We start from the raw sequence: 20,586 nt of genomic DNA, 5'->3' as shown, positions 1-20,586 counted from the left end.
AATACATAAGATCGTATTCGGATGGAAATTTTACAGATGAAGTAGGGACAACTCAATCTGTGGCCAAGAAGTGGTTGTAGAGAGTCGCAGACGTCAGGCGGCTAGATAGACAATATTGAGATTGTCTGGGACGCACATGATTGAAACCAACAACGGAAAGTCTGTGCTGTCCACAAATTCTTTAAAGTATGTTGTCATGTTAATGAAAAAGTTGTGGCGAAATCTGCATGTAAACAATGTACGAGGACGTTCATAAAGACTAAGTATAATATAAAACTAAATTAAAATGAAAAACTCCGATGCAAAACAGCGAACTCTAAAACTCAATGAAGTCGCCATCTATGTATTACTCGTCGAGACTAATCCAATAGGTACAAGTGCGGTTGTTTTATTAAAGTTAGTTTCAAAAAGTTCAGTCTTGTGTCCATCTTCTAGCTTTATTATCAAAGAATCTAGGGAGTCACCATAACTACTCGTCAAGACCAAATGAGCCCAAATACGATTGTTGTATTGTAAGTAGTCGACGAGTTGAGTAGTCCGCAGACTATTCTGGTTACAGCATCTGATCAAGGTTACTATACCATTGCAGTTTCATCGGATTTACATAGTAAGCCAAATTTCAAGTAGATCGGGCGAGTGGAAGTATTAACGTTAACATTCAATTTATGGCTGAGAATCCAGGGAAAAGAGCTAACGATGTTTAAACAGCTTAGCACTGACTTTTATCAAACACAGCTAACCCATCTCAATGAAATTAGCTTTCAAGTAAAAAAGGCAGTTCTGAGATCAGCCCTTCCGTTTCGAATATACTATGCCACTGATAAACATTCTGACATATGTATATACCGACGAAGGCTTGAAACTAATAGCTCCCCTCTTTTTGTATCTGGGGTTAGTTAAAAAAGAAACAACAATTCACTTGATTAACCCATTTTCCTTAATTACGATCCAAATTAAAATGCGCAGTTAGTACTAACAAACGAAAACACGAAGCAAAATGTACTATGAAATTGTACCATCACATCGCAGCAAAAAAAAAACAGATGGTATAACAGTTCAGGCCTTTGAGAAAATAAATTACGATAATTGTTAAAATAGGTACTATAATTGAGTCTGTAAAGTTTTATTTTGCGAGGAGGGTTTGGTTGTGTAAGATGCAAGAGAATGGGAACGAAACTATTATGAGAAATCCATTCTTCTACTAAATGAAACAACAGCAGGTACCAAAATTAAAGATATTTCGGGCTCTCTATCCATAAAATGTTGGTTTAGGCGCCAAATTGCCGTTTCGATATTTTAGCCTAACTTCAAGTGAAACACGCAAACTATCCAGACTTTTAGGGGGAATATCGTGCTTTTAATGCTCGTGAGTGGTACTACATATCCACCCCCAAGCATTCAATATGTGCGTGGAGGTCATCAACGTCATAAGCCCGATCTATGATTTTATCAACGATAAAAAACTCATCAGTCAAAATTTGCAATGCGAATCCGGTTGTTTCAGCTGGCGAATATGTAAAACGATAAGACTGTTTATTTAGGTTCCAATGAACTTTTCTAATTTCGAAAAAAAATGTACGAGAAAAGTGATGGTTGGTATGTTTTTGTTTCAACTACGAATCATGCGGATTCGAGGACTATTTTGCTGTGTGTCTTGTTTTCTTTCATTTCTATTTTCACTTAGAGAGAAACCTCTAGCGATCATCTTTGTCTCGTGTATTTGTAATTGTAATATTGTCACGATAGTATGAAATGAATGATTTTGTTCCATCCTAATGTACAGACAGTAAGAAAAAAGTCTCATTCTCGAACTTACCTTTTTGAAATCACAACAGCAAACAATTTTAGCAAACTTTGTAATGGTAAAAATTTGTGAAATGTACTTTCTTTAACTATGTAATGTGAACATAACACGTATTTGTATAAATTGATATAATTTCATTATTATCTCGTTTAAATTGTTTGTTATGATATGTAGTATCTCCAGCTTTAGTTGTCGCGCCTTTCTGTACGTCCAGGTATAAATGGTAAAAGAAAATGGTTAAGGGCACCAGTTTGTTTTGTGCTTTCTTTAGTTAAGCGTTCTGGTTAGTTATTAACAAATAGGTTTGTAAATGTCGATTTGTAGGTAGTTTTAGTGTGCACCTTTAAACAAACATTAAAGAAATATTTAGTAATAAATAATTTTGCTATAAATTATTGCCATTCTAGTTACTTTAAACGCTATTGAGTAATGCAAAATGCAAATTAAGTTGTCAACCTATTATACGTCCTAGTGGGCATAAGCCTAATAATAATTCCTCAAAGCTTTTACCATCCACCAGATTTTGTGCTGTCAGTGGCCTTATGTACGTAGGGAGCACTATAAGTTTCCGGAATGAATAAGAAAAAAATACTATAAATTGTCAGAAATGAATTCAAAATGTTATCTGTTAGCGTTAATGCATTTTTTCATACGAATGAACCAATTTTGAAAACATTTATGCCACTCCTCCGTGACAATTTTTGAAACATATTTTTCATACTCTTCGACAGCTCTTCAGGTGATTAAAATCGTTGACCGCGTAACTGGGTTTTAAATTTTGAAAATAAATAAAAGTCCACAAGGTGTCAGGTTGGGATGTACGCGGGATGGCTCATAAGGTCAACGTTGTTCACCTCCAAAAATTCATTTCTGGCCGTGTGAGAACTGGCATTACCGTGGCGCAAGATGATACGGCGTTTACGGTTATTTTTACGGAGTTTGTCAATAACAAATGATCCTGTACCAATCACTATTCACGGTACAATGATCCTCTAAAGCAACAGTAGCCACGTGTCCAGTTTTATTAAAAAAAGAAGCAATCATCCGCTTAGAGGCACTTTGCACGCGTGCCACTTTGGTTGGTTTCGGCTCATCTCGAAAGACCCATACGCTCGATTGCTGCTTTGTTTTGGGATCGTAACTATAAATCCATATTTCGCCACCTGTTACTATGTCCCACACCAAATTTGACGCCCCTTCGTTGAATCTGGTAAGCATGGCATTGCACTAAGTGACGCGATCCGTTTTTTGAACCTCAGTCAAATTGTGTATAGTCCATCGACAGCACAGCTTTTTCACACCCAAATGTTTGTTTAGTATTGATTGTATTTGACTCATGCCTGTCTGTTTTGATCATAATGCGCACAGCATCGATGTTTTTGTTGTTTACAGCAGTGGACGGGCGACCATCATGAAATTCGTCACTGAGATTCACACGACCACGTTTGAATTTTGCAAACCAGCTGTGAATAATCGTCTTGCATGGTGATTTATCTCCAAAGCAGTTTGAAGCCAAGCGAAGCTCCGCTGAGCAGTTCTCTTACACTTAAAGTCGTAGAAAATCATACTACGAAAATTTTCACGAGTTATAACCATAATGTTGTAGACAACCAATTTCTAAAATAACGCCACAATGTAAAAACGAGTGACAGTCAGATGAAACAAACGGTATTCTACAGCCAAAGAGTTCCATTTTCAAATGTTGGAATTACTTTTTAAATGTTGTTTATGTAAGGGGCCAGTACCGGAAACTTGTAGTGCGCCCTATGTATATATAGTGTGCGAAGCCTAATTTCTGTATTTTATTTTTTAGTCAAAAACATCAAACACACAGTAATGACAATTTATTTATTACACAGTTTCTAGTCCTCGTACTCGTAGTTTTGGTCTGATCATCAATCATAAAAGGATTAATAGCCGTCTTTGTAGAAGTTCCTGTAGGCGATAAGATTTTGACTATCAGTTCCTACTACACGGTTTATAAGACGTTCAAATGGTGCGATTTCGTTTAACATCCATCCAGAATTTCGTAGGCGACGACAATGTTTCGCGTGCTGCTACTTGTCTGCGTTGCAGGTGAGTTAGTTACTCTGTTTTTGACAATTTACTTTATTTAAAAACAATTTTTAATGTGCAATAAAGATTTAAAGTACACGTTAAATAAGTCGCTGAATACACAACTGTGCAACAAAGCTTGATTCACTTGCTTGATTCAGTTTAGTAGAAGACGAGTACCACAGCAAAGTTAAACACTTGAAATAAAATTATCAATTGCTTAAATCTTTACGTATTCATATTGAAATCTTAATTAGACTATTCTCATTATTTCAGCTTCTGTAACAACAGGAGTGCCAGTTTATGAAGCGACACCGTTAAATTCTCATATAATTGAGTTCCCCGGTGGCGATGGCCAAATGCACGTAGTGGATTTATCTGAACCCCCAGATATGGAAGTGCTGTATGAAATTCAAAGGAATCCTGCCAATAACTTGTACCTTCTGTTCACTAGGTACGGTTGTCAAAATAGGACAAATTTGGTAATATTGAGTGAAACATGAGAAACTGAAAGCCTAACTAATTAATTGAATTTACTATGTAGTTATTTAAACTACATAGTCAAATTCAATGAATTAATAATAAGCAAGTAAATAAGTATTCAGAAGAAACATGGTTGATTAAATGTAACTTTTTACAATGTTTCACGTACCCCGTGAAAACAATGACATATTATTATTAAGTTTAATTGGAAGTCGAACTATTTTATTGGATCTAATTCGCGTATACTTATATTTTCGAACAAACCAACGTTTCGGGTTATTTACAGGTCTCACAGTCACGACTGACTGTCTCATGATTTATGTCTCATTAAAAAGCCCGAAGCGTTAGTTTGTATGAAAAAAAATCAAATATGGTTTTAGATCCAAAAAAATAGTTTCATTTATAGTGTGTAGCAATCGCCAAAATCTAAGAAGGCGATTTTAAGTTTAAGTTTGAATTAATGGCATAGCAGCTCAAGTGTATTCCTCTATAATCTGACAAACAGTAGAGCTCCTTGTGAAAGAGTTCGTCCAGGGAAGTACTGCCACCTTACCTATTTCTGCCGCCAAGCAGTAATGTTAGCATTACTATGTTCCGGTTTTCAAGCGTAAGGGGTGCTGGTGAAATTACAGGCACGTGGGACTTGTCAACTTATGTCTCAGGGTGACGGGCGCAGTGGCAGTGCCCCTCAAATCTTTGCGATTTGAAGCTCTGAGTGGCATTGCAACTGTTATGGACAAGCGTGTAGCTTGCTGTCAGACACACGACTTGTTCGTCCCGTCACTTGATATTATATAAAAAAAACATGTACTCAAATTGGTGCTTGTATTCAATAACAAACTTTCAAATCAATTGACCAATGAAATTTCAGGCGAAATCCGGACACGGCTCAAACGTTGATTATGAACAACGAAGACTCTATAAGATATTCATATTACAACCCGAACCTGGAGACAGTAGTGATCGCGCACGGCTGGCTCAGCAATCAGAACACTGACATTAACGCCGCTATCAGAACAGGTAAGAGTAACCGGAATAACGATGATCTTATTCAATTATAGTAATTTCGTTGTCAAATTAATAACTACAAGATTCCATATTAAACTTGATTTTAACTTTATTTCAGTCTACCTCCAGAAAAAGGACGTCAACGTCATCGTTCTAGATTGGAGGAGACTTGCCATGTCAGGATACGTCACCGCGGCTACTGGTGTTCCCAATGTCGGCCGAGGTCTCGGACAGTTCTTACGTTTCCTAAACAGAGTTACTGGGGCGTCGTTCCGTAACATGCATCTCATTGGGTTCAGTCTTGGAGCTCACTTGGTTGGAAATGCAGGACGCGAACTTGGCGGTGACATCGCTAGAGTTACAGGTAAATATTGAAAGACTATATACTTCAATTGGTAAAAATATTCTCTTACTACACTCTTTTTGTATTTGCGCAAACGATACACGTCTTGATTATACCAGATTAGTACAACAATGTAACTAATTAATACGGCAAAGGCTGTGTTAGGTAGAGATTTGTGGAAAAAATGCCATACCAAAGTAGCGGCTACATAAATTAATTATTTTTTCTTGATAAATTGAACTGTCGACTTCCATTAAAATATTAAAATAACCATGAATGATAAGCTGAAAAGATATCGTAGGGTTGTTAAGAAAAATAAACTTTGGAAAGAACGGATAAGAATCTATTCATAATCTTGTCGGTGCATTGAAAACGTCGTTCTGTTCTCACGGAATCTTTTATATGCAATTTTTCGTTTACAGGATTGGATCCGGCAGGTCCGCTATGGCATTACAATTCTAACCGCATCAGTGCCGCAGACGCAGTCTACGTTGAAGCTATACACACCGATGGTGGAGTCTTAGGCCTTGGTATCGGTACTGAGGTTGCCCATGCTGACTTCTTTCCAAATGGAGGCAATTCCCAACCTGGTTGCTTGACCGGAATCTGTGACCATAACCGAGCCTGGGAGTTGTTTGCTTCCACAGTCACACATAATCATCTTATTGCTAATAAATGTGAAAGTTCCTGGCAACTCACATGGAATTCTTGTCGCGGAACCGATCAGTTGCCTTTGGGCAACGATGATATTAGAAAGTTTGGGTAAGTCACTTAGAAATCTATTGAAACATCTACGTCCACTTATGCTTACAGTTTTCATTAATTACAATGAATGAAGTTTTTTACTAAAATATAGGTGACAAAAATTTCTATTTCAAGCTTGACTAGATATAATTAAAGCTGTTGACACAAATCCCAGGAGTCCAGAAAAGACATCTACCTAAATCAGATCAATGTTAAATAATAGCATAAAATTGTTAATGAATTAAAATAAATAAAAAGTGTTATTTCACCTGAAAAAAATATTTCTTTCCAGAATTGGCATGTATCGAGTGAACACAGGAAGAAGATATCCGTTTTAAAGCTTTAAAAGAAGAAGAAATACGAAAGTAACTCACCTCCTAATCACCAAATTGAATGTGAACCAATACTGTGTAGCAAATTGAATCAATATTGTTTATTAAATTGGTAATATAAAAATTGTTTATAATATGTCCTTAGCAATACCTCGTTCCCATGATGTAATAAGGCCTCGTCATATATTAGAATTGTCTCTCAATACTTCTATGATGATTTTAAGGGATTTTTTAATTGAAATTATCAGTAACCCGCGTCATACACTTGTATTTATTATGTGTTTGCAACTATTTTTCTGACAAATAATAACCACTAAAAACCAGTAACATATTCTTTGTAAAAAAATATACATTAATAAACAAAGGGCTAATGAAAACGACAACAGCGTGACTGAAACACGCGCATCGGATACCAAATTACACGTGTATTTCTAAATAAATCACATACAACTATAACCGATAATGCCAGAAAAGCTTCTCAACAATTTTTCATTGTTTGTTTTAATTTCATCTTGTGTCAATGAGACTTTAGTGATCATTGGTTTGCAATAGCAATAGCTAAATGGGATAAATAAAGACCTTTCACAACCTTCAAAGATGCCAAGCATATGGCTATTTTATATAAAAAAAGAATTATAATACAATTCCATTATATGCTTTTAGGTAGGTATTAGGAAGTTACGCTTGTGGCAGTACGGTTGCACTGGTACCAAACTACAACACAAGACAGTATCTGTGTGAGATCACATTGTTAGACAAACAATTTTGCATACGGGTCTTTTTTGTGTGAAAATGGATAGATTGTAAGATAGAAAGTTTATTGTCTTGCATGACTGCATGACATGATTTAAAGAAAAACGCGCATAAATTAACATTAAAGATAAGAACATACGAACAATAACAAATTAAATTAAAATACATAAAAAAACCGAAACAATTGCGTAATAGTTGACAATGATCAAAATGCTTGTGTGTGCTGCAACAGACAAATAGGTCTTGGCTCGATGCGGAATTGGCCCAAAACGAACACTGATTATGAACCGCCACCTTCGATGGTAGTGCGTTGCAAAAACGAATACAAATTCATAATAAAATAATAGTTCAAAAATAACAATCAACTTTGGCGCAGAACATGTATCTGAAGTACTATTACTAGAGGTACATGTTTTGCGCCAAAGTTGTTTGGAAACAAAAGCAGGCCCGACTTTGATTCAATACCTGAAACTCAAACCGTAATTGACTGTCAATAATAATGTCCAATTTTTTTACCTTTACAACCCCAGCGACATCCCCATCCGCGACTTTGATTTCAGGATCTTTGTCTATATAGTATGTTGCCGACTTGTTTTTAATACCCAATACAATAAATTTTGACTTCAACTGGTTTAGAACTAGTATATTTGTAGCAAATCAATCAGCAAGTCCCTCAATTTATAATTAATAGAGTTTTCTGATTATGTATAACTGAATATCATATGTATTACAATGGTACAAATAATGTTTTATAACTCTAGGCAAATTAGCTCCGGAGAATCAGTAGTGGCCCCAGTAACGATCATTGTGATACTCCACAATTTACTGGAAGACGGGCAGATGCCGCACGGGGGCCATCACTTTTAGACAATTTGACGGCCTGCGATCGAGTACCGATGTAATTCTAAACCATTGTACGTTAGATCATTCAAGCCGTAAGTAATAGGTCATTCATTGCCGAAAGCACAACAACTTGATTAGAGTCATATTCAGCGGGTATATTGTGCATCACATCTAATGTGATGTAACGTGATCGTGCCCCTCTATCAGCCATACGACGCCCACTGCTGGGCATAGGCCTCCCCCAACGATCTCCACGACGATCGGTCCTGCGCTGCCCGCATCCATCGGCCTCCCGCGAGCTGCACCAGATCGTCGGTCCACCTGGTGGTGGGCCTACCCACTGAGGGTCGTCCGGTGCGCGGTCACCATTGAAGAACCTTTCCACCCCAACGGCCATCGGTTCTCCTAGCTATGTGCCCCGCCCACTGCCACTTCAGCTGAGCAATTCTTCGAGCTATGTCGGTTACCTTAGTTCCACGGATTTCCTCATTTCTGATTCTATCACATAGGGAAATACCGAGCATCACTCTCTCTATTGCCCGCTGAGTGACCTTCCGCCTTCTTATGAGGCCCATAGTGAAGGACCACGTTTCTGATCCATATGTGATCACTGGCAACATACACTGGTCAAAGACATATGACATGATAATGATATGTCTTGAGACACTGAGGTAATTTGGACGCAAAGATTTTTTGTAGTTTCCCGAACGCTGCCCATCCGAGCTGGATTCGACGAGAGATCTCTTTCTTAAAGTTGGACTTACCTAACTGGACTGTCTGCCCCAGGTATACGTAATGGTCAACAATTTCGAGTGTAATGCTCCCAAGTTTAACTGGAGCCGGTACAACATGGACATTCGACATGATCCTCGTCTTGTCCATGTTCAACTTAAGACCCATTCTTTAGGAAACACTACTGAGATCTTCGAGCATTGTGTTCAGGTCTCCCAAGGTCTCAGCCATAAGAACTATATCATCGCCAAATCGAAGGTGTGTTAAGTACTCGCCATTGATGTTGATGCCAAGTCCTTTCCAGTCCAGAAGCTTGAAAATATCTTCCAACGCAGCAGTGAACATTTTCGGAGATATCACATCTCCCTGTTTCACGCCTCATTGCAGTTGGATAGGATTAGAGCTCTGATCCTGTAATCGTACTGATATAGTGGTGTTTTTGTATAAGTACCTTAACACTTCTAAATATCTATAGTCTATTTGGGACCTTTGGAGAGACTGCATTACCGCCCAGGTCTCGATCGAATCAAAGGCCTACTCATAGTCCACAAACGCTAAGCAAAGTGGCCGGTTATACTCCTCGGTCTTCTGTATAACCTGTCGCAGCGTATGGATGTAGTCTATGGTACTAAAACCCTTTCGGAAACCGGCTTGTTCGGGAGGTTGGAAGTCGTCAAACCTGCGAGAGAGACGATTCGTGATAACTCTCGAAAACAACTTATAGATATGGCTCAGAAGCGAGACTGGGCGATAGTTCTTCAAGAGTGTTTTATCACCCTTTTTGAAGAACAGAACGACCTCGCTTCTGCCCCATGCCTTCGGCGTTTGACCTTCGACGATGACAGAATTAAAAAGCTTCTGGCTGCCCGCTCTCAGAAGTTCTGTAGTGATTCCATCATCGCCGGCCGCTTTGTAGTTCTTGAGTTGTTTGAGAGCCGTACTAATCTCATACAGGCTGACCTCCGGGATATCTTCGGTATAATGTCGGGTAAGCTTGGCTCTGGGGTCTTTAACCTCGCTTTCAACAGGTGCTTTCGTGATCGTGGCTCTACCATTATGAAATCTTGACTGAAGAGCAGAAATAATGTTATTTTAGCTTCAATTAATTTTTATACACCAACTGAAAGTAAACTCCTGCTTAGTAGTAAGTAAATACGAATGCCAGGATGCTTATGGGTCTAAGATTTTGAAGTTTGATAGCATCATTAACTTCAGGGAGTGACGTAACTGACGCTTGCTTTGACTGGTTAATGACAACACGAGTTATGATTGACCTATTTATTATGTTGATTATAAAACCGAATTACGCGGCAATGCAACATTTTATATTTTATTCCTTTTTTATTTATTTTTGTCAGAAATTATTAAAAATAGAATACTGAAAATTTTGGCAATGATCAGGAGTTGAAATAGGGATTTACTTATATAGTCAGCTATTGGACATTATAATTAACACCAGATGCAATTTATGCGCATACTTTGAAATTAGGTTAGTCGGCAATTTTGTTACGAAATCAAGTCACGTTAATCGGTGTATATACTTACTTGTACTACCATGGGTTAGAATACGAAATAAATAAAAGTGATTCATCGGATTTTACTTACCCTAAATGCATTCTATATTGTGCATTATAACAGAACGGGGGCAAATTTAAGACACCTATTTCAAATAAAAATGTCTTTGAAGGAGATATAAAACCTTGCACATGGCCTAATAGTGTTACTAGGTGTCCCAAAGTGTGCACAATGTTCTGATTATTGATCAGAACTTGTCGTGTAAAATCAAAGTATTTTGCGAAGTATGACGATTATGAAAGTCATTGCGTATCAGGTGATTTGTTTCGATAACATGAGATCAAGTAGGATTAAAAGATAAAGGTATGTAAGAGATACCATGTGTGGTTTATAAGGAACGATTATTGAAATTGAACTAAGTCTTCTGCAGTTTTCAACACAATGATCAAATTCGCGGTGCTTCTTTTCGTCGCGGCGGGTAAGTTTTTCTAGTCTTATTTTTGCTATTATTTTCCTACTACTAGTTTATTAATTTGATAGCGTAGTTAAAAATATTTCACTTCTACTTTTTCCTATTTATTAGTGCGTTGAAGTAGGTAAATTATCATTACACTACTTTATTACAGCCTACGTCGTTAGCGCGGTACCAATAGAGGGTAAAGACTACCCTCGGTACATACAGTTCCCTGATGGAGATGGCAATCTCCATGATGTGGACTTGGAAGCTGAACCTGATTATGAGCTGCTTCAAGAAATTCAAAGGAACCCAGCCAACAATTTGTATCTTTTGTTCACTAGGTAAGTATATATAATTACGATTTATAAAGTGAAATAAAAATTACTAATAAGCAATTAATATGAAGTTTTAATCGCTTTGATATCCCTACTAAAACACTATAGATCGTTGTAACAGTTAATAGGTATTTGTTTTGAAATGTAGTAAATGTATGACTTAAGAAATATATAAACTTAATTACAATTGAATTTCGTAACTTTTCAGAGCCAACCCGACTAGCTCCCAGACTCTGGTCATGAATGATGGCAACTCCATCAGGAATTCTAATTTCAACCGTAACAGAGTCACAGTTGTGGTTGTCCACGGTTGGCTCAGCAATCAGGAAACTGACATCAACCCAGCCGTCAGGGATGGTATGACTTTTTCTAAAATTGTATCATTCAACATGTTGCAACTTTATGAGAGGTTTTTCTATATTTTCTATACATTGTCTATTATAGCTGTTCTTGGCCGCTATGACGCTAATGTCATCGTCATGGACTGGAGGAGACTGGCGATATCCGATTACGTCACCGCAGCCCGCGGCGTACCTGATGTTGGTAGAGGATTGGGACAATTCATCAACTTCCTCAATAGGGAAACTGGTCTCAGCTTGAACAACGTGCACTTGGTTGGCTTCAGCCTTGGTTCCCACGTTGTCGGTAACGCTGGTAGGGAATTGGGAGGAAGAGTCGCACGTGTCACTGGTTAGTACATTTAATGTTTAATTATGACAGTGTACGAACGACAAGGAAAAATATAGGTGGATTATACTCTTCTATTGAATTTGGAACTAAAATTTTAAAAAGGAACGGTATTTTTTAAAGCTCCATATACTATAGCATGTTCGATGTGCTTGTCATCAGATATGCGAAATGTGTTATTTCGTTATCTGTTAAGTCGTTACCATTTACGTTTATAAGCATTTTGATTAATTTGAGTCCCCCCCGTTCTTATCATAATGGTAATGTAGAGTCATAAGTTATGAAAAAATGAAAACTCATTAATTTGAAATCTGATATAATTAGTCAATTTAGGTATTTGAGATTTAATCCCGAAGTTAACAAGATACAACTGCGGAAAAGCTGAAACTTTATAGAATTATCACACTGACTGAACTCATCAATAAAAATATTAAAAATATGTTAATACTATGTATGTATATCACTCTTGTGACTACATCGCATAGACCCATTAGACACAAAGAAGTAACGTAATAAATCAACAATTTTGTGATGTATCAATTTATCAAGTTTATCAAACAAAAAATGATTTTTTTATGTGTTTATTAACAATTTTATTATTTAAAAGGTCTTGACCCAGCTGGTCCGCTATGGACGTACAGCAGCAACAAGATTAGCAGTAATGACGCTATATATGTAGAAGCTATTCACACCGATGGCAACACACTCGTTGGTCTTGGCATTGGTACTAACGTTGCCAACGCTGACTTCTACCCTAATGGCGGTTACAATCAACCCGGTTGCATAACCGGTATTTGCGACCACAACCGAGCTTGGAGGTTTTTCGCTGCCACCGTCACCCACAACCATCTGGTTGCCAACGAGTGTAGCTCAAGTCTCCAAATTTCATTGAACAGCTGCAGGGGTGCACAACTGCACATGGGTAACAATGATTTGAGAAAATCCGGGTACGTATTTAGTAAATATTTTGAAGTATTTATTAAGTATTAAGAAGTTGTATGTTACACTTATAGTTCATATTATTTCATATCGGTTACGTTGTGTAAGTGACGTCCATTAGCACTGTAAAGAACGATAATGTGCTTGTAGCACACAATGATTCTCCAGTAAGTATACAATAGGATATAAACTTATTTTTCAAAATATTAAATTATTAATAAAATGTTTTATATTTTTAGGTCTGGAATGTTCCGTGTCAATACTGGGAGAAATTATCCTTACTAAATTATTGAATGCAACTGTATCCGGAAACAAATTTGAATAAAACAACATCATGAAGCAGTTTCATATAGTTTTATTTTACATATTTCTCATATTTCATGTATAATAAATGAAATTGAAATTTTAATTTCTTTTATTTACATTTTAACTCTTCACCCATTTGGAAACTATATTCACCGCAAAAAGCCTCAACATCAATGCCCCTTTTAAATGGTTAAATGTTATGCCTTCGCCTTTGAACTACCAACAGGTTTGCAATTGTAAATACATGGGGCGCACTATAAGTTTCCGAAATGAATAAGAAAAAAATACTATAAATGGTCAGCAATGAATTTATTGTTTCTGAAAGCATTCTCAGTTAGCGTTAATGCACTTTTTCATACGAATGAACCAAGTTTGAAAACATTTATGGCACTCCTCCGTGACAATCTCTGAAACATATTTTTCATACTCTTCGATAGCCTCTTCAGGTGATGAAAATCGTTGACCGCGTAACTTATTTTTGTAAATAAATCTTTCGGTCCGCTAAAAGTCACACGGTGACAGGTCGAGACTGTACGCGAGATGGCTCATAAGGTCAACGTTGTTCACCTTCAAATAATAATAATAAAACCCTGTGTCGTGGGTGCCGTGGACACACACATAGATAACCACAAATTACACCTAAAAATTCATTTGTCTGTCTGGCATGTGAGAACTGGCATTATCGTGGTTCAAGATAATACGGCGTTTACGGTTATTTTTATGGAGTTTGTCAATACCTTCCGGCAAACAAATGGTCGTGTACCAATCACTATTCACGGTACAACGATTCTCCAAAGCAACAGTAGCCATGTGTCCAGTTTTATTTAAAAAAGAAGCAATCATCCGCTTAGAGGTACTTTGCACGCGCGTGCAATAAATCCAAGTTTCGTTACCTGTTACTATGTCCCACACAAAATTTGACGCCCCTTCATTGAATCTGGTAAGCATAGCATTGCAGCAAGCGACGCGATCCGTTTTTTGAGCCTCAGTCAAATTGTGTGGGATCCGTCGAGAGCACAGCGTTTTCACAACCAAATGTTTGTGTAGTATTGATTGTATTTGACTCATTCCTATGCCTAAAGATGCCCGAATCTCATGGTATGTCACATGCCTGTCTGCTTTAATCATACGGGGCACAGCCTCGACGTTTTTGTTGTTCACAGCAGTGGACGTGCGACCATCACGAAATTCGTCACTGAAACTCATACGACCGCGTTTGAATTCTGTAAACCAGCTATAAATAGTCATCTTGCATGGTGCTTCATCACCAAAAGCAGTTTGAAGCCAAGCGAAGCTCCGCTGAGCTGATAGGTTACACTTACAGTCGTAGAAACTCATACTAGGAAAATTTTCACGAGTTAAATCCATGGTGATGTAGACAACTAATTCCTAAAATGACGCCACAATGTAAAAGCAAGTGACAGTCAGATGAAACAAACTATTCTACAGCCAAAGAGTTCCATTTTCAAATGTTGTAATTACTTTTTAAATATTGTTTATGTAAGTCGCTAGTTCCGGAAACTTATAGTGCGCCCTATGTAGAAGTAATTGCATGCTACATTTATTATTTGAACGAAATATTAATTTACTTGCTACAGGTATTAATTTGTTTTGGGTAATGCGTAGTCCACTGTACCGTGAAAGTAATTAAAGTAATTTAACCACGCCCAAGTAAGTTTTATTTACCAACAATATCTAATAAATATTAACGAAATTTATTTTTAATTTATTTCTGTCAGTACTATTCAACAATTTATGTAGAGAAGTGTGAACAAATACATTTCGTAGTGTAATTTACAAAAGGATCATCTTTCCTCTAAAGAATGCTGTGAGGCTTATGTATAGTCTTCTGAAGAGATAATTACGGATAATCTTAATAGTTTAGGTCTTTTTTAAAGTCGGAAGATGGGGGTCAGTGCGAGTGTCCTGGAACAATAACAAATTCACAGAATTAAAATTTGAATTCACAGTTCTTTTTGCAGATGGCAATGGGATAATATATAATTTATTGGTTGCACAATTTGCGTTGGTTTATCGGGATATAGGAAGCAATTTGCTGAGTCCTTTTTCTGAATCTATGCAGCATTTTAACCTTAGCAGTACACGTATCTATTTCTGATACTCGTGATGCAGTGTCAGATAAATTAAAAACATTAGATGTCAATTAGAGCGAAGTTCCGAAATCTATTTCTTCGGTTTTCTTCGCTAACTGTGCTGATGGGTTACATGTTTGGCACTTTGTGATCTCGATCGCTTTTTGTACCAAACATGGTACGTAGTGACGTTTCGTCGACAGTACTTGGAGACTATGTGGTTAGTGTCATTTTGTGTGAGACGTTCCATAGCTGTCTATTGTGCATCATTGTACACATCATTATCTAAAACACCTACAAGTCATTAACTAACAAACCATACCACCTGCTACAAGAACAAGGATCACATAAAGGCGGTTTTGCGACAGAATGGATATGGTGTGAGTTAAAATTATTTCCATGTATAGACACAAAAAAGGGGGCTGGGCCATCTGTTGATAATATCAGAAAAATCAACTTTAAACTAATGTTACACTTATCATGGGTGTAGAGCCAACTAACTTTATCTCTGTCTTTGTGTAGTATTTGTTGGGTGTGATATGAGTGTTACTGTTGAGTATCGTCTTGTATGTGTAATTACAGCTAGCTGGCTATACATGAAATGGCAAGGGGAAGCTGTGATCGATCACAAACAACCCTACGACCCTACCTAACAGCCTAGCCCTAACCATACACTACTATACATACACATATATACATACATAGATAGGTAGAGGAAGCCTGTTATCATGCGACCTAAGGTAACAGACGGAAGGTGGGAAGGACAAGCGGTGCAAGGAGTGTATTTTCTCACTGCCAGTCTCACAGACTCACAAGACTGATCAGATAAGCTGACGGCTAACGGTGTCTTGGCCGCAGTGAGAGGATGCTGTAGTCAGGAGAGTTCCGTCGTCGTCAATGAGACAGCGTTACTAACTTTAACTAGACTATTTATACAGATTTTATTTACATGTATTTTATTATATTTATATTATATTTGACAACAACCTCAGATTCAATAGACACATTCGCGAGGTTGCACGTAGACTAAGGAAATTGATTTACATCTTCAAACAGCTTCGTTATATTGCTGATAGCAGACTTATGAGAATCGTGTATCTAGCACTGGCGCAATCTATCATATCATATTGCATTACATCCTGGGGTGGAGCCACTAAGTCTGCGATGATGGAATTGGAAAGAGCACAGAGAGTGTTGCTGAGAGTATGCTTGTTTAAGCCGCGAAGATTTCCAACGACGCAACTTTATCACGATGCAGATGTTCTCTCTGTTCGTCAAATTTATATTCTGCACACGGTACTTCGACAACACTCTAATATACGTATTGATAATTACATTAGAGTGTCCACGGCTAGAAGATCCTATGCAGTATGTAAGACAAATAAGGTCTGTACTTCCTTTGCTTCGAGGTTTTATCATTTTAGGAGTGGGAGATTGTACAATTTTATAAATAAAAAATTAAATATAGTAAATGCATGTAAAAACACAAACAAAAATAAAATAACTAAATGGCTTAAGGTACAGAATTACGACGAAACCGAAAGAGTACTTGAAATATTAACATAGTTATAAAATATGTACTACCTAATAACTTGTTTCGCGCCCGGGCAAGCAAACACACACGCACACACACACACACACACTCTCACACACACACACACACACACACACACACACACACACACACACACTCACACACGTCATACATTTTGTTAATTGTTAAGTGCTTACGTTTCAAGTCACCATTATTTCCGTGGTGGGGGGGCCTGGAAGCTATAGCACAGGTTTCGACCTAGTTTAGATTCCAAGTTCCTCACAAACTATAATTAACTATACAACTAGTACTTATTAATATATGTAACAAGAATTTTGTAGTTTGTGATGGTACAAATAAACTATTTTTCATTTTCATTTTTCATGTATGCGTGTAAATCTTCAATACAATTTTTAAATATTAAACAAAGGAAACGTCCACTCAGTAGACTGGTCTTGCACATTGCTATTCGGTCAGTGCACTGCTGAGTAGCCTATTATCGTCACGTGGTAATTTATGTCTGGTCAGGTTGTCTGTTCATGTCACGTCAACGTGAACAACGGGAATGGTTCAAAGTCCAAAAATTAAAACCCAGCGTTCTCTGAACTGTTCCTGCCGATAAGTTTTGAAGTCTCGTATTGAACTTGCCCTTAGAATATGTAGTTTCTGTACTTTAAATAGCATAGCATGTTTTGTTTATTTATTTTACTAACAATATACCAATTACACAAATTACGCAAAATTTGCTCACAGAACTCTAAAATGCAATATCAATGTAATGTCATGTGTTGATAAATGTTATTTATTCCTTGATTGAGCAATTTCGATACCAACCAGCATCTAATTCTAGCTGTGTTGAGGTACACATTTCAGCTTTATTATCAGGCTAATTATCCAAAAAGTAATGATAACAATAAGCCAATCAAATTTTATGAATGATATTTAAACAGTGATTTAGTTTATAGTTTGAAGTGGACGTCAGCAGACCCCACGTGACGCATTACAATGAAGGTCTTCCTGATTTTAATTGTGACGGGTAAGTACTATTAGGAAATATAATAAATAAAACAATACTATTTGAATACGTACGGACGTAAGTATCGCCGTTTTCAGCAACACTCTTGAGGATTCAAATTCAATTGTGCAAATGTATTCATGCTATGAACATAACACCTTTGGTCCATAAAATGTAAGACGAGCTCAATGACAAAGTCTCCATTTGAGAAGATTTTCTTGTCGACCTGTTACTAATAATTACGAATAACTTAAACTTTAATTAATAGCACATATCGCTTTGGCGTTGCCTGTCGAAGGACAGAGACCGGAACATTCACGGTTCATAGAAATGCTTGACGATCAAGGCAATATGCATCTAGTAGATTTGGAAGCGAAGCCCGATTTGAAAGCCATCGAAAAACTCACAAGAAACCCTAACAATAACGTCTACTTATTGTATACCAGGTAGGTAATTACAGATTTATTACAATCCTAAGAACACATTAAATTAAACCTCTTTGTAAATCCGGATTAAAATTTGTAATTTATTTCAATGCAATTTGAAACCACTTGAACAAGTCCATACCAGCAGTGCTTAATTTTACAGAAATTACTTTGATATAATTAGACGATGAATTGGCCATAGATATAAGCCCGCGTACCATAGTTTAGCGTGAATATGACAGTAATTTTTATATTTCAGACGTAATCAAATCTTTTCTCAAACTCTTGTGATGAACGATGAAAATTCGATTATAAACTCGAACTTCAACCCGAATGATCCCACAATAGTAATTGTCCATGGTTGGATCAGCAGCAGAGACTCAGAGCCTAACCCTACAGTTAGAAGCGGTAAGTACTTAAAATTTTCCCAAATCTGTACGATAGCATTAGAAACGAGACAAGTTGCGAGTCATTTTCGTTTTTGAAAAATCGCTTATCTATACTCCGGACTTCCAGACATTGATCAATCATCGCGAACACTTAAAATGATGATCTACACATGTGCAGATAATCATTTTTGATCTAACGTACAAGTGTAAAAAAATTATCTCTTTTACGTTGGTTTTGTATACAAAAACCAAATAGCAAGTAGCGACACAGACGTCCGTGACGTCACTCCGTCTTCGTGACGTCGTTATATACTTTCACGTTCCAGCTTTCCTGTCTACTTCTGATGTAAACGTCATCACTGTATGCTGGAGAGATTTAGCATTTCGCGATTACGTGACGGCAGCGCACGGAGTTCCCGCTGTCGGACGCGGAATTGGACAATTCCTTATCTTCTTGAACAGAGTAACGGGAGCCAGATTTGATCAGATGCACTTGATAGGGTTCAGTTTGGGTGCCCATGTTGTGGGTAACGCTGGAAGAGAAACTGGTGGCAGAGTTGCCCGTATTACTGGTGAGATTTTTCTTTTCTTTTCATTCGCTCATTATGTTTTTCTTCAGTGTTTCTAATATATTTTAATTGTTATAAAATAATATAGGGTTGGATCCTGCTGGCCTTCTATGGCACTACAGCAGCGAGCGTCTAAGCGCCAATGACGGTGTTTACGTTGAGGTAATCCACACGGACGCAGGTGTGCCTGGATCGGGTATTGGTTTACCCATCGGTCACGTTGACTTCTTCCCCAATGGCGGCGTTATGCAACCTGGATGCATCACTAACCTTTGCAACCATGACCGTGCTTGGCAACTGTTCGCAGTTAGTGTGACCCACGGTCACTTGTTTGGTAGACGGTGCCTTACTATGCTCCAGGTTACCACAGACTTATGTACTTCGGATATACTTCAACTGGGTAACGACAATCTAAGGAAAACGGGGTAAGATTGAATTTAGCATAAATAAAATAAATAAGTTATTGCAAGTACACAAAAGCTATTTTTTCCCATATTTTGAAGGAAGTTTTTGCATTATTAAGCCGTATGTGGGCCATCATGCAACTTGCTGATGTCGATTTTAACAAGACGAAGCTTTAGATACCAACCTAATACGTTTTCTTTTGTTTTTATTTCAGAAGCGGCATGTATAGAGTAAACACCGGCAGTAGATATCCATTTTAATAAAATTTGTCAAAACTCTGTTATTACAATGTTAATAAGTAAAGGCTATGAAATCAACATAAATTATAGTATGCATTTTGTTGTTTATGTTGAATCTATTTTGTATTATTTTTTTAAGTATTGCCAACTACCCATTTTTTTTGTTTTTTTGGTTGCCTGGTAGAGATTGTTCCCTGGTATTAAATAAGTCCACCATATGGACAGAACTATATTAGTGTGCAATAAATTTTAGATAAATTAATATTGTCATTATTATGACAAAAGAAATAACCTAACTTTCCTTATAGTTACCTATATAATGCTAAGGAATATCACAGTCAAATCACGTTATGTTATGTGATATAAAATATTACTGTACTCGTACATTTTCAGTTTCGTTCTGCGTACCGGGGAGTACCTGTACCAATGGCAAACTTTACATGGCTTCGTTCAACCACCATAGAAAACTATCGACCAATATTCACTCTTTCACTTTACTTTACTCATTCACGATTCACTCTTCGACAACTAAGGTGTTCGAATCTATAGTGAACGAACTAGAGTCACAAATGAAACTCAAT

At 37.2% G+C, this 20,586-nt stretch overlaps 3 protein-coding genes across 3 annotated transcripts; all 3 read left to right on the top strand.

Annotated features, from left to right (window-relative positions):
- Positions 1-3,790: 3,790 nt before the first annotated feature.
- On the top strand, positions 3,791-6,887 carry LOC113234685 (pancreatic lipase-related protein 2-like). The gene is made up of 6 exons (XM_026470120.1): positions 3,791-3,880; positions 4,136-4,313; positions 5,214-5,362; positions 5,469-5,714; positions 6,116-6,455; positions 6,730-6,887. The coding sequence occupies exons 1-6, from the start codon at positions 3,847-3,849 to the stop codon at positions 6,773-6,775; spliced, it is 993 nt and encodes a 330-aa protein (XP_026325905.1). The 5' UTR covers positions 3,791-3,846; the 3' UTR covers positions 6,776-6,887.
- A 4,129-nt stretch (positions 6,888-11,016) lies between these two features.
- On the top strand, positions 11,017-13,337 carry LOC113234722 (pancreatic triacylglycerol lipase-like). Its single transcript, XM_026470179.1, has 6 exons — positions 11,017-11,090; positions 11,239-11,410; positions 11,613-11,761; positions 11,849-12,094; positions 12,699-13,038; positions 13,270-13,337. Exons 1-6 carry the CDS (start codon positions 11,054-11,056, stop codon positions 13,313-13,315), a joined length of 990 nt encoding a protein of 329 aa, XP_026325964.1. The 5' UTR covers positions 11,017-11,053; the 3' UTR covers positions 13,316-13,337.
- Positions 13,338-17,878: 4,541 nt separating this feature from the next.
- On the top strand, positions 17,879-20,124 carry LOC113234771 (pancreatic triacylglycerol lipase-like). The gene is made up of 6 exons (XM_026470243.1): positions 17,879-17,999; positions 18,247-18,424; positions 18,663-18,811; positions 19,119-19,364; positions 19,450-19,786; positions 19,981-20,124. Exons 1-6 carry the CDS (start codon positions 17,969-17,971, stop codon positions 20,024-20,026), a joined length of 987 nt encoding a protein of 328 aa, XP_026326028.1. The 5' UTR covers positions 17,879-17,968; the 3' UTR covers positions 20,027-20,124.
- Positions 20,125-20,586: the final 462 nt, after the last annotated feature.

Source organism: Hyposmocoma kahamanoa, unplaced genomic scaffold, assembly GCF_003589595.1.
Source record: "Hyposmocoma kahamanoa isolate Upper Pololo Valley unplaced genomic scaffold, ASM358959v1 86, whole genome shotgun sequence".
NCBI lineage: Eukaryota > Metazoa > Arthropoda > Insecta > Lepidoptera > Cosmopterigidae > Hyposmocoma > Hyposmocoma kahamanoa.
Note: the sequence above shows the minus strand (reverse complement) of the source record. Positions and strands in the feature narration are given on the sequence as shown.